General features: G+C 39.7%; 2 protein-coding genes across 4 annotated transcripts; both read right to left on the bottom strand.

Annotated features, from left to right (window-relative positions):
* Positions 1 to 694: 694 nt before the first annotated feature.
* Positions 695 to 11300, bottom strand: LOC146486053 (uncharacterized). Of its 3 annotated transcripts, XM_085097796.1 has the most exons (9): positions 11206 to 11300; positions 10009 to 10070; positions 6242 to 6262; positions 5505 to 5546; positions 4721 to 4798; positions 3753 to 3800; positions 2199 to 2468; positions 1642 to 1800; positions 695 to 1302 (listed from the first exon to the last, which is right to left on the bottom strand). In XM_085097796.1, exons 2-9 carry the CDS (start codon positions 10061 to 10063, stop codon positions 1061 to 1063), a joined length of 915 nt encoding a protein of 304 aa, XP_084953922.1. In that variant the 5' UTR covers positions 10064 to 10070; positions 11206 to 11300; the 3' UTR covers positions 695 to 1060. The 3 variants fall into 3 exon arrangements, with proteins under 3 accessions (XP_084953922.1, XP_084953938.1, XP_084953930.1); XM_085097812.1 differs by lacking the exon at positions 4721 to 4798; XM_085097804.1 differs by lacking the exon at positions 5505 to 5546.
* LOC146486054 (uncharacterized) lies at positions 7780 to 9686 on the bottom strand. Its single transcript, XM_085095723.1, has 3 exons — positions 9627 to 9686; positions 7931 to 8482; positions 7780 to 7899 (listed from the first exon to the last, which is right to left on the bottom strand). The coding sequence occupies exons 1-2, from the start codon at positions 9684 to 9686 to the stop codon at positions 7955 to 7957; spliced, it is 588 nt and encodes a 195-aa protein (XP_084951849.1). The 3' UTR covers positions 7780 to 7899; positions 7931 to 7954.
* Positions 11301 to 12301: the final 1001 nt, after the last annotated feature.

The following is a 12301-nucleotide window of genomic DNA, read 5'->3' as shown; positions in this document are numbered from 1 at the left end:
ATTTATACCTTTTTTCCGAATAGCTGTTTGTCAATATAGCACAACGTAACCACGCGTTTTACCCCAAATTGTCGTGTAATGGGTGCATTTGACGCTAAGTTATCGTTAAAAACGTTTGCATATTATGCTCAATTATTGTTAACTGAAAGTAGTGTTTGTGAAGTGATGATCTTGTTAACTATGTAGTTGGGCAATACTTTAAGCTATCTCAGTCGTTATAGCGATTGCCATGGCGACAGGTCAGCTCCACAAAAAGGACCTCTAAATTTCAGTTTCTGCAAATTACCTCAAAAACTTATTTCGATGACCTACCGTTTTTATTGCTTTGATAGAAAGCCCCATAAATTTATTAATCCCTTTGGCAATATGACAAAACGTTATTCAGTAGATATTATGTTATATAAAAAAAGACATTTTTCACCTATGCTGCATGCAAGCAAAAAAATTCAGGATAGGTCTCTGCGCAAAATGTCGAGATAAAAACAATTTTTTGCCTGCAGGTTTTATTTCCAGCTCGTTTGATTTTACGCCGCATTTCTACGTCCGATGTACTATGCGCGACGTTTGATAGAAATTTTGATTCACTCAGCTGACGCGTACACCTTGGCCATGGCGTGGGTGAGTTACGTGCGCGTATTCCCAGGATATTGAAGAGCAAAAATTCGGTCATAAAAATCACAGTTAAAAAACACAGTTTAAATATAACATATTCTTTTTAATACAATTGAAAACAATTTCACTCACTGTGTACTATGAGGGAAATGTATGATTACTGCTGGACTCAAATGCGAGATTTTTAAGGGATGTCATCCCTTTGTAAATGACTGGAGAACGTTTTATGCTGATTGCGACTTTCAGTGGCATTTTTAGCCTTTATGTTTTAAGTTTAATTCAAAATGACAGCATTTGAAAACATTCTTTAAATATTTTTGTGAGTCTTGTGTGTCAATATTTGATCCTATAAGGACGTAGACTTAAGTGCCGTGGCAACATCTCCCTGCTTTATAAAATCAACCAGGGTTTATCTGCCAACGCTTTACTAGTTCAGTTCGCATTTGATTTAGTTCTTGTGGTGCTTCTTGACGTTCTTCCTCTTGCTAAGCTTACTGAAAATCTTGTGTACTTTTCCCATCTTTGTTCGCTTTTGAGTCATACCCGGGATGCCTCCACCAATGGCATTTTGAAGGATATTGGACATGGGGCCTCCCATGGGACTTCCCATTTGACCCCCCATTTCCTGAGGTCCAGTGAACATGGCTCCGGGTCCACCACCGTTTTCCATTCCTCCCATGTTAGGCATACCTAAAAAAAATAGAAAATAGATGAAAACATGGAGCACACGTGCCGTCAGTACCTACCTCGTTTTTTTTTTTTTTGTCAAAAAGCGATTTCCTCCTACGTGAAGTTTTTAGGAACCACCAAGGGGACGCAATCAAGTAAATTTTTAAAGGAGACCCAATACGTCTTTTTTATCCGTACAATCCGCTGAAAGACCAGGCATTTCGTAAATGGAATGCATTAGACGGACACCTTGTCCGAATTTGCCCTTTACAAGCGTTTGTTGAATCAGCACATAGGAAACGGGATAAGTAACTAAAAAACAACAGGATAAGTTTAGTGGTGGCGTGAATGACACCTTACCTCCTCCCATGTTCATTCCAGCCATTCCACCGCCCATGCCTCCAAGGCCTCCCATTCCCTGCATTCCTCCCATCTGTGGCATTCCTCCCATTTGAGGCATTCCACCCATTCCTGTCATACCTCCAAAGCTGGGCATTCCGCGCATGCCACCTCCCATGCCTACAAAGGAAAATGTTGCTTGCCATTAGGGTAGGTTCGATTGCCAGCCGCTGTTCGGGAAAATGAGCCCTCCCTCCGCCCCTAAAGCCAGACCCGAGGGAGCGACGGAAATCGAGCCTACCATTAGGGCCGATTATTTTGGCGATGTTTAGACTTGTTTAGACTTGTACAAATAGAGTTCAAACGCGTCAACCAGAAATTTTTAGCATCTATATATGGAATCTGTTTTTATTCAAACCGAAATGTGTAAATCACGAGCATCCTAGAGCGCTGGCGTTCGGGAAAAGTAGCATAATACGCCCTGTGAAGCTAGGTCAAATAAGAGCTGTCATAAGCTTTAGTCAATGTGAAAACACGCTGCAGATTGCCATTCGCAATGAAGGAATAGAGATACACACCTTCACCACCTTCAATGAATTGTTTAGACATCAGTGCACCCTCCTGTGAACCTCCAGCTCCTCCTCCGATTGGCATACTCATGGGGCCTCCCTCCATACCTCCAGGCATCTGCATTCCAGCGGCTCCAGCCATACCTCCTGGCATCTGCATGCCACCTCCCATCATTGAAGGCATGCCTTCCATTGTGGCTCCACCTCCTTCACCAATGGAGGTAGCACCTGCACCAAAGCCCATACTCAGGTCCCCCATTCCTCCCATTCCGTTCATTCCTGCGACATCAACACTAAAAACGTTAGTCTCGCAGCTAAGCCGGACGTATGCAACATTCTTATGTAGACGTGGATTTGTGAGTTTGCATGGTACATCAAGAATCATGACCGTGACTTTCATTAGCGGTCACAATTTACCCCTAATTTACCCGTAAGGAGGTGGCGTGACCCAGCGGTTAGGGCAATGTACTCGAAATCTGGAGGTCCCGCTTTCAAGCCCCGTCCTCGTCCACGCTTGTAGATAGTCGGTTAGTTTGCCTCCTGCCAGTTGGGACTTTTAACCAGTTATGTTTAATTTGATTAATTGTTTCCCGTTATTCCTGAGTGGAATGCCTGGAAACTAGCTTTGGGTAGCAAAGTGTATTTCCACTATAAACAAGGCATTTAACATTTAAAGTGCACCTAACCCCAAAATGTTTTTTTCTCTTAAATAAATCTTTACACCTGTTCGAAACATATTGCGCTATTTAGCGCCTTTTTTCAACCACATCTTGACTTTCTATAGGCTGTAAAAGTGACGAAATCTAGCCATCATCTGTCCCATGACCGAGCTAGTAAGGGGCATGGGTCTATTCCTTATTTGACGTCACAAACTGACTTGCATTGGATTAAGTCTTTGTGAAAACGCATGCAAAGCAGTTTGTGACGTCAAGTAAGGAATAGACCCATGCCCCTTACTAGCTCGGTCATGGGACAGATGATGGCTAGATTTCGTAACTTTTACAGCCTATAAAAAGTCAAGATTTGGTTGAAAAAAGGCACAAAAAGGCTCAATGCGTTTCGAACAGGTGCAAAGATTTATTTAAGCGAAAAAAATTTGGGGGGTTAGGTACACTTTAATTTGAATTGACAATTCAGTTCGAGAGCGAGTATATCCTCTTCGGGATGATGCGGTTGATTTGAAGTGGATAGACACTTTGCCCAAACTTGCTTCAGACCATAATTCTGTGGGACTGTTAACTAGACTAAGTGCCAACGTTAACCTCCTCCACAACACCAAAGACAAGAAAAGGGTTTTTTTTAACTGCCAGAATCACTTTCTTGGATGAAGAATCGAAAATTAGCATTGCGTTGGGGACGGGAAGGGAAGACAAGCAAAGGAAACGTGTCCCGATACTTTTGCTGATTCCCACAAACATAATCTCAGCTTGGATGATCTGTTGACGGATACACTTTTAATTTACGATTAGAAACTTCAAACCATACAATCGCAACTTAAATTTACGTGCATTGCTAAACATTCGGTTTCATAAAAGACGTTAGATGGTTTAAATTTGATCTTACCACCGGGGCCTCCCCCCAAAGTGGGCCCGGAGTCCATTAGTCCAGGAACTGAAAAAGAAAAACGAAAATAAGACAAATACCCATAATTGTGTAAATTTAAGTTTCTAATTTCTTTGTTGTTAAAAATGAAAACTAGCATTAAGCAGCTCAAACAAAGAAATCTTTTTTCAAGGTGAAACAAACGATAATTGGCCTTTTTGGAAAAGGCCAAACTTGTTAGTTTCTTCGTTGTGTAGTCAAGAAAGTAAGTAATCAATTACGCTACGTTACACGAATGAAAGGAAAACGTCTTCTCGGAAAGAGGATCATTACAGAAAACAGTCAAAAGTCATTGTAATTATTAGTCGAGTGATAGAGCGCTGAATAATTATCAACTCGTTGATTAATGTAACAACTGACTGAACTTTTTGATGCTATTGATCCGAATACAAAACAAGGGTAAACTTTGTTTTCATTAAGGTAAGAGTTCAAAGAAAGGAGTCTCGAATCTTTCTAGTGTGATCCTCTGGCTGAGAGTCGCCTTTAAAAGGATTGCGCTTAATGATTATGACTGGTGCTTCCACCAGCCGTTTGGAATTTTTTTTCTTATCCAAGAAAACAGTGGATCGTGAATAGATAGTCCACTGACCTGGTCGGTCAGGAATTGTTTTGGTCTTGCAAAGACAAACATTTTTTTCAGTTTCGTTTCTTTAGTATCAGTGATTGGTGGCCTAAATTTCGTCGGTCTATGGAAAGTCAAATTTGTTAGTTCGTTTTTACGCGGTTCTTTCATTGATAGTTCATAAGACGTTGGTATAGGGCACTGCGGCTGTTGACAAAGTTCAGTTCTTGTGTGAAAGTTACACGAGCAACACAGTTGTTAATGGCATCAATCCGAAAGCTTTTTGTTATTATCATGATAAAACTGACCTCTGAAACATTGGAGTATAAATTATACTTTGGCATGCAATAAGCAAAATTATTTTAACCTTGTAAATCGCCAGATTTTTTGCTTGAGATCTCTGTCCTTGACATACCCCGTATGATATTTCCATGGCGATGATGTCCTGTTTATACGTGTCAACCACAAGAAAAGAACGAACTATTACTATTTTGAAAAGAGAAAGCTAAGGTGCTTGTTTTACCAGGGAATTGTGGGCACCAACCATTACAAAAAAAAAAACAAACAAACAAACGACCGTAAAATTTCTCTTATTTTTTATTCCTTTGTTTCCATATCAGCATCCGTTTCATCTTAGGCCAAAAGGCCAATCCAAATCAATAAGATCCACTTGTTTTAATCAAAGGAAGTTTTTTGCTAAGTGAAGAACAATGTTGAAGAAATAAAATATTGGGAGTGCGTTTCTCATGATTTTTGACTCAGCGGTTAACATAACACCACCGTCCATTTTTTGTTTAGGGTTAGGGTTAGGGTTTGTGCGTAATTCTTGTCAAAGTTTTGTTTGTTTCGTTTTTGTAATGATTTAATGCATCGCTATCTCCTGGTATAATAATTATTCGCCATGGATGAACATAAACCTTATGCAATACAAGACTCATCATAGAATCCCAAGATTGATCGTCAACATTCTTAAATTTGATCTACCAATTCAACTCAAGTCTAATCCTCGATCTTTATTTTTCAAGGTTACGTTTGCATACAATGGCGATTTCAAGTAATTATTTTATTCTTTCAGGTGTTATTGGGATTAATGTAGGTGAGAAGACGCTTTCCTCCATTGTAAGTTGCTGCTAGTCTTACGGAGCACCTACCTCCCTGTTTTTTGGATGCTTTGTGCGTTACATGTCCTTTTTCTTCGTGAAGACGAAATAATGAGAAACAAAACAGAGATAAATAACTTTGATGTTTTATAACATTTTGGCCATACACCGAAATGCGTCAGTGTCATTGAAGAGCTTTGAGGGCAATACTGAGGATTAAGAGTGCTGATTTGAAAGATAAATGTTTTGTTCCAAGCATTTGGAGCAGTCTTGATCCCCACAGGATCAGCGAAGGGTCTTCATTCGAGTAATTTTTTTTAATATCCACGTTACCATTCTCCCACCAATAACGTAGGTCCACTGCTCACTATATAAACACAAACCACCCACAATTCCTTGATTCGCTCTCGAAGCACTCGACTCCCTTTAATTACGGTAACCAATTTACCTTGGTGATAAACCAAACATTTGTTTTTATTCCCCACCAATGCAGTACCACAGTTTCTTTAGAAATTAACCCCCTCATACATTTTTGTGGGGGGGGGGGGGGGGGGGATTGCTGATCATTTTTTAAGTTGTCCTTTTGCATCTCTCTGTCTCCACATTAAAACCAGGCTGCCTGCGGAATTTCCAAGCAGATTATTAATTGTTTGAGACCATATGTCGTGGTTTAAACAGCCCCATTCAAATAACTAGAACACCTTTCGTTCTATTTCTTTTGTTTTTGTTTTTTGTTTCTTTCAAGAGTTATTTTCATAACATCAGTAGTGAAATTCATCAGTACTTACTTGAATGTTTCTTGGCAAAACCTGTTGAAAAGGGATACACGCCATGAATCAAATGCGTTTAAAAAATAAAATTCGATTATGATTGACTTGAACGTGGTTGAATCACACAAGTGCCGTAAAAGTCCTGTTAAGTTCCCCAGAGGGGTTTTATTCTTTTCAAGCGTCAAGAAGGGGACCTTATGTATTAGCGGATGTAAGGCAACTAATAGAGAGGGGGACGTCAAATCATCAACTTTTTAACAAAGGTTAAATAAGCGTTCCAAAAATTTACCACACAGGTAACTGAAACATAGCACCAATAGATTCTGTATCACAAATACAATGTAATTTTTACCATAGCATAACGATACTCCTCCATATTGAAGACCATCGTTTCCAAAAGGCAAAACGACTAATGTTTTGACCATTGGTATGTCTTAGCTTTGAATTACTTCGATTTTTGTATTTTCTGACATGGGAACGGGGCGGGGCAAAGGGTATTAAAAATCTGAAGTCCAAACGGGGGACTAAATAGAGGGTGGGTTTACTAGAGAGAAGGGAGCTTTTTCGGTAAGTGTGGGAAAGTTTAAAATCTATACACTTGTAGAGCGAGCTGACTTCATCGGACTCTTTAACTGTCACTTGATCGCAAGAGATACTACAGCTTCGACTCCGTTAGATATAACTTTGCCTGACTGAACGGAGGAAAGCCCACCTTACAACGATCTCCCAGTCAAGGTTGAGAAGCCTTTTGCACCATTAAGCACTATCAGGCTAAGGTAAGTAAGTTCCAAGTCGTAAAGAAAATGAGAATTCTGAGAAAGATTTTCTGGAACTTATTCAAAAGGAAAGAGAAGAATTTTGAGAGGCATGAAGGAATTCCCAACATTTGGAATATCACCTGAAGACTTCTAAGGAGTTTCAGTTGAATCAGAAGAAGAAGAAGAAGAAGAAGAAGAAGAAGAAGAAGAAGAAGAAGAAGTACCTTTATTGATTTATAACGCTTAGGGTAGCCCCTTCAGATGCAAAAAGCTGTCTGTTATCAATGGGAGCCCTGAGCACAACAATGTGCTAAAACTACAATATACATATACATTAAACTAATACTGATGATAAAATAGATAGATAGAGATTACGACGCGAAAACTTAAACGTTCTTGGTTATCCAGCTGGAGATACACTCGAGTGTCCGGAGATATTTTTTTGTTATGATTCAAATAGCGTTTGGTTTGACGATGGTTAAGAACGTAGATTTAATCACTTTTGCAAGTTTATGTAGTTAGACAACCAACAAAAACCATTTCTGAGCACTCCAATCATATACGCTAAGAAACTGTTCTATAACGTCTTTGTTTCAGAGATATTCAGAGACAAGAGAAACTAAACTTGTTAGTCAAGTGAATAACGCTGGTCCACCTCAAAGTCCACAGTGCCCCTTACTAGTGCTAATGCGTTTCCCATTCATGCGATGTCTCCTCCTTATAGGGCAGGTGATTCGTTTCCCTTTGTTCACTATTTATGTTTTACATTGAAGAACTCTATCCAGATCTAGGTGCGCAGCTTAACTACACTGAAATTTTTGCACTTATTTGATCGTTTCTCTCTTCTGGTTGTACGTACCAATACAACGAAACATCATATGTATTCTTCACATGGCAGATTCATAATGGCTGCGAAAACTGCAGACAGAGAGAGAACCCACACATACACAGACACACTCACACACTTCCTTCGTTATATTATGTAGTTACCTCTCGCCACGTCATTTCTCCTTTTCACAGGGGCTTTAGGAGGTTTCGGGGGCTTAGGAGGCTTGGGGGCTTTTGGAATATCGTACTGATCCTGAACCATGGGAACTTCTGGTATGTCACCAGTACTAGGCATGCGTGGTATCTCATGCGCAAATACCCACAAATATGGCACCGTACGATAAATAAAACCATCTGACCCTAAAACGAAAGGAAACTCTGGAGTGTCTGGAGTAACCGGTGTCCTTGGCGTTTCCGGTGTCCTCGGGGTCTCAGGGGTGCGCGGTGATACGGGAGTACTGGGTGATTCTGGGGTGAGTGGGGTGACGGGGCTTTCCGGTGTCCGGGGCGTCTCGGGTGTTTCCTTAGTGACAGGAGTTTCTGGTGTGTCCGGTGTTTCCGGTGATACAGGGGTGTCCGGTACCGGAGGGTGGATGTCTGCTGGGCGGGCGTGGATCACATCTGGAATGGTGATGTAGCTGATAGTGCTCCTTTCACCGTGTGGACAGTACTTCTAACTATTAGTCCCTCACATTCACTCTCGTACACTGTTATCTGTTAAATGTTATTTTTTAACTTAGCTCTCTTTTGATTAGTTGGCATTTTCGACTTGTCAGAGTAACCATGAAACATTTAAGCTTTCGGCACGTTTTGGAGTTTGCAATTTGATTATGGAACTTCATAAAACGCTAAATGATTGTTTTAACCTTAAAAAAGACAAACAAGTAATAGATACATGCCAGCCACAAATTAAGGAATGCGTTTGGTCAATATGATCAAGATTTGATATTTATTGGCCGCGCGCTCAGTTCAATTTGTGTGGAAACGTGATCTGCAATGCCCGGAAACCATCTTTGTTTGTTATGCTTTCGCCAGGTTAATCCATTGTTTCATCGTCTTTTTCTCTAAATTTTCGATTAAAGGCAGATAAATAACTGACGAGTCACGTATTATCGTACTTTCCACAAGAGTCGAGAGAACGTGGAAACTGATCCGACGAAATGTACCAGTTAACATGTTTGGTAAATGACAACCGTTCATTTTAGAACAAGTTTATGTAGGTACCGGCAAAACTTGTGACCATATTTGTGAAGTTGTCGCCAAGGTATTTTTCTTATTTAATCTGCAGTCTTTAAGTTTCGTTTCCCCTCTGCAGTTATTCTATACTAGGCCTTGATTGTCTGGTGGAATTTAGCATTGTGGTATTATTTTAAAAGTTGCTTCAAAGCCTGTTGACAACAGAAGCAGACGAAGGGATGACACTCAAAATGCTAATTTCTTGGATCTAAAAGTGCGGTTTATTTGGCGTATTAAGTGAATCAAATCCAAGCTAGTAAAAACAATGAGGTCATGTGCAACTACACTAATAAAGTTTCAACAACGGGGAAATTATTTGTCTGTCGTTGTGCAGACGTGGCTGCAGTAGGCCGGTTCCAGGTAGAGTGTGAATGTAACTGGCTTGACAGTGAAGAGGTAAAAACAAGACCATTGAGGCTGTCATTATTTAACTTCAACCATACTGTCATCCATTACAAGGTTTTTATGAATACAAAGCACGGTAATTCAACCAGGACACTGCCACAATAGATTTCATGTAAAGACGCAAGCAAACCGCTTGACACCATATAGCTTTGTTTATGAGAAGAAAAATTAACCACCTGTTCCTTGAGCAACAAAGTAAGACAGTTCATAACACCATAAGACAACTCTTGACACATCTGCCTTAGAGAAGTTTAGTCCTAAATCCAAGGTTTCAAAGGATCTGAAAATGTATTTTTATGTCTCACTCGAAATTGAATGCCAATTGCTTTAAAATAGTATAATTTCAAGTTCACAGCAAATATTAAGGCAGCGCACATTCCTTGTTTTATAAAAATCCAACAACGAATCAACTGATAGAATCCATTCCCCGGGCAGGTGCCTGAGTTGAAAATTTGAGCAAGGAATCTGTTTTGATTTAAAAGGTTATTTTAATCGAACAAAGCCCATCCAAACGATTTAAAGAGCCACATAAAACGACAGAAGAATAAGATATCTTACCTTGTGAAGTAATAGTTAATAGCAGGACTACAAAGATACAATTCCAGTGCTTCATGTTGTGTCTGTGGAAATAAGATATTGCGTAAATCTCACCTAAAGTTCTAAATACAGTCTATGACCTCAACTGGGATTCGCCCGCCCCAAGAAGCGTCTAGTGCGTCGATTAATGCTTAGCTAAAACTCCGGTTACCCTACAATTGTTCTTGTAGGAGACATATTTCCACAGATCAGTGGTTAGTGGGTGGAGGTGTAATAGGACTATGACTGACGAAGACATCATGCCTTCTCCTTTAAGATGCCACCGGTCAGATTTTATTAAGTTTTTTTCGTTTGAATATCTGAACGTAGAGATGTACAGTCCTCATTCAATCCAGAGGACTGGTCATCGTTGGCGCACTAGAATATTTCTAGTTTGGCACTCGCATGACCATTACTGTCACAATCCAAAGAGCAAACTGGGGCACTCTTCTAGGCTGACCTTTTGCTGTAGGAACACTTGTGGTTATCGTCACGTAACGGGGGCGAAAATGGAATTTGAAGGCAAGCAACACGAGGCAGTTTTAGCTCCAAAACACAGAAGTCATACCTTATTGGGATAAAATCCAATTGTGTGATCATTAAAGAGACAGCGGCCGGACAGTAATTTTATATATTGCTGTTCACTATTCTGTGCAAAGTGGTTTGGCAATAAAATCACAAAACTATGACCATTAAAATGAAGGTACCAAGCCGTACTTCCTGTGGTGTTGGTAACTTCATTTTAACGTGTTTCTAACTATCCAATACGAAACCAAAGTGTGATTAGTCAGAGGGAAAGCTCAGAACAATACTTTCCTATGGTGTTGTTTGTTGTCCAATATTTCACATACGAAATTTGATTTTAGCCTCGTTTAGGACATAGAAACAAAGTCATCGTGAAGGGAAAGGTAGTGGCTGATATTTTTTTTTACATAAACTAGCCTTCTATGGTGCAAGAGATAGTGAAGGGAAAGAATAACATGGAACTGCGATTTGTCGAGTGCACAATGAAGAGATTTCAATATACCGAAATTATCGAAATTTACTTTGAAAACATTGGATCACTTAGTAGACAAAACAACAATTACTTACATTCAGCTTCTCAATTTGTCTGAAATTTCTAACAAACCTTAACTGTAAATATCCTAGTGTTACTTACATCGTATATTGCAACCTTACCTTGGCTGTATGCGGCGAGTATTTGGGTTAAACCTAAAAGGATTTCCTAAGTGCAAAGAACAGAGACCCTCACCAGAGAAATGTCATTATTTATGCAAGATCTGTGTTCATCTATTATAGAATACGTCAACAGTGTGCCAAAAGTAGTAATTACTTAATGTGATGTATTACCTAAGTTTTTAACCCCGTGAAGACTTCGAGTTTGCAGCCGTAAACGAATGCTCTTGAGACCCGAAATACGATGTTATTCTTTACTAACAAATCCAGGATTTCTTAGCTGCACCAAAACTTCTAGAGCTATTTGGATTTACTCTCTTCACAGACTAAATATTTTATTTCATTGCTGGTGACAGTATTATTTGGGCCGCGTGAAGGGCAGGTAGCTTTCTAGTTCATTGAAGCAGGCTTAAACAGGCGGTGTTGGATTGCCACACACTCGACGACCGGTTGTTCATTGTTCTGTTATTTTGTGTTCTGTTTGGTGATTTATTGTTCCTAAATGTAAAATAAATTGCCTTCTTTGTGTGTCGATTTAGTCAATTTAGGATTCTGTTAAACGTAAAAAGCAGCAGCGTGTGGCACTTGAGTGGGAAAAGTGAACTCATCTGACAACTTTATCAGAAATTGTTACAAAACAATGGTAAGGTGATCAATCAGGTTTTAAGCCAAATAAAGCCGATTTATTCGCGTCAACGTAATTTAATGTTAAACTCCACACGAAATTTTATTACAATTGTTTTGAAATAGCATAACTTCAAGTTCAAACCAAAGGTTAAGAGTGCGTATTTTGCAGAAAAGAAATCAGTATTTTGGACTCCAGTCACAGCAATTTATGCTTGTTTTTACTAAAACCCTAACTTACGGGCCAACTGTTCGAACACATGCTCCGTTCAGGGCATTTTTTTTAAAGTTAGATAAAGAGATGACCGAAGGAAGAGTCGAACCCGGTCGTCGGATTCCCAAGCATGAACGTTACCACTAGACTACCAACGACTGGCCACCAGATTGTGCAATTTTTTGGAAAGATATCCTAGCCACAAATATAAAGGCCAACCGCAAGCTGCCTAAGCTATATTAGGCTAACCGGAGAGCTATT

The sequence above is a fragment of the Pavona decussata genome, unplaced genomic scaffold (genome assembly GCF_977016875.1).
Source record: "Pavona decussata unplaced genomic scaffold, jaPavDecu1.1 SCAFFOLD_21, whole genome shotgun sequence".
Taxonomy (NCBI): Eukaryota; Metazoa; Cnidaria; class Anthozoa; order Scleractinia; family Agariciidae; genus Pavona; species Pavona decussata.
The sequence above is the reverse complement of the archived record's forward strand: the minus strand, read 5'-3'. Positions and strand labels throughout refer to the sequence as shown.

What these genes read in the sequence shown, in the direction of transcription:
- LOC146486053 (XM_085097796.1), bottom strand. Translation starts at nt 10,063, where the DNA reads ATGAAGCACTGGAATTGTATCTTTGTAGTCCTGCTATTAACTATTACT. An exon ending in AGCATCCAAAAAACAGGGAG is followed by an intron (nt 4,799 to 5,504) that starts GTAGGTGCTCCG and finishes ACGTATAAACAG; the next exon opens with GACATCATCGCCATGGAAAT. An exon ending in AAAATCTGGCGATTTACAAG is followed by an intron (nt 3,801 to 4,720) that starts GTTAAAATAATT and finishes TTTCTTTTTCAG; the next exon opens with TTCCTGGACTAATGGACTCC.
- LOC146486054 (XM_085095723.1), bottom strand. Translation starts at nt 9,686, where the DNA reads ATGTGTCAAGAGTTGTCTTATGGTGTTATGAACTGTCTTACTTTGTTG. An exon ending in CTTTGTTGCTCAAGGAACAG is followed by an intron (nt 8,483 to 9,626) that starts GTGGTTAATTTT and finishes ACTAATAGTTAG; the next exon opens with AAGTACTGTCCACACGGTGA.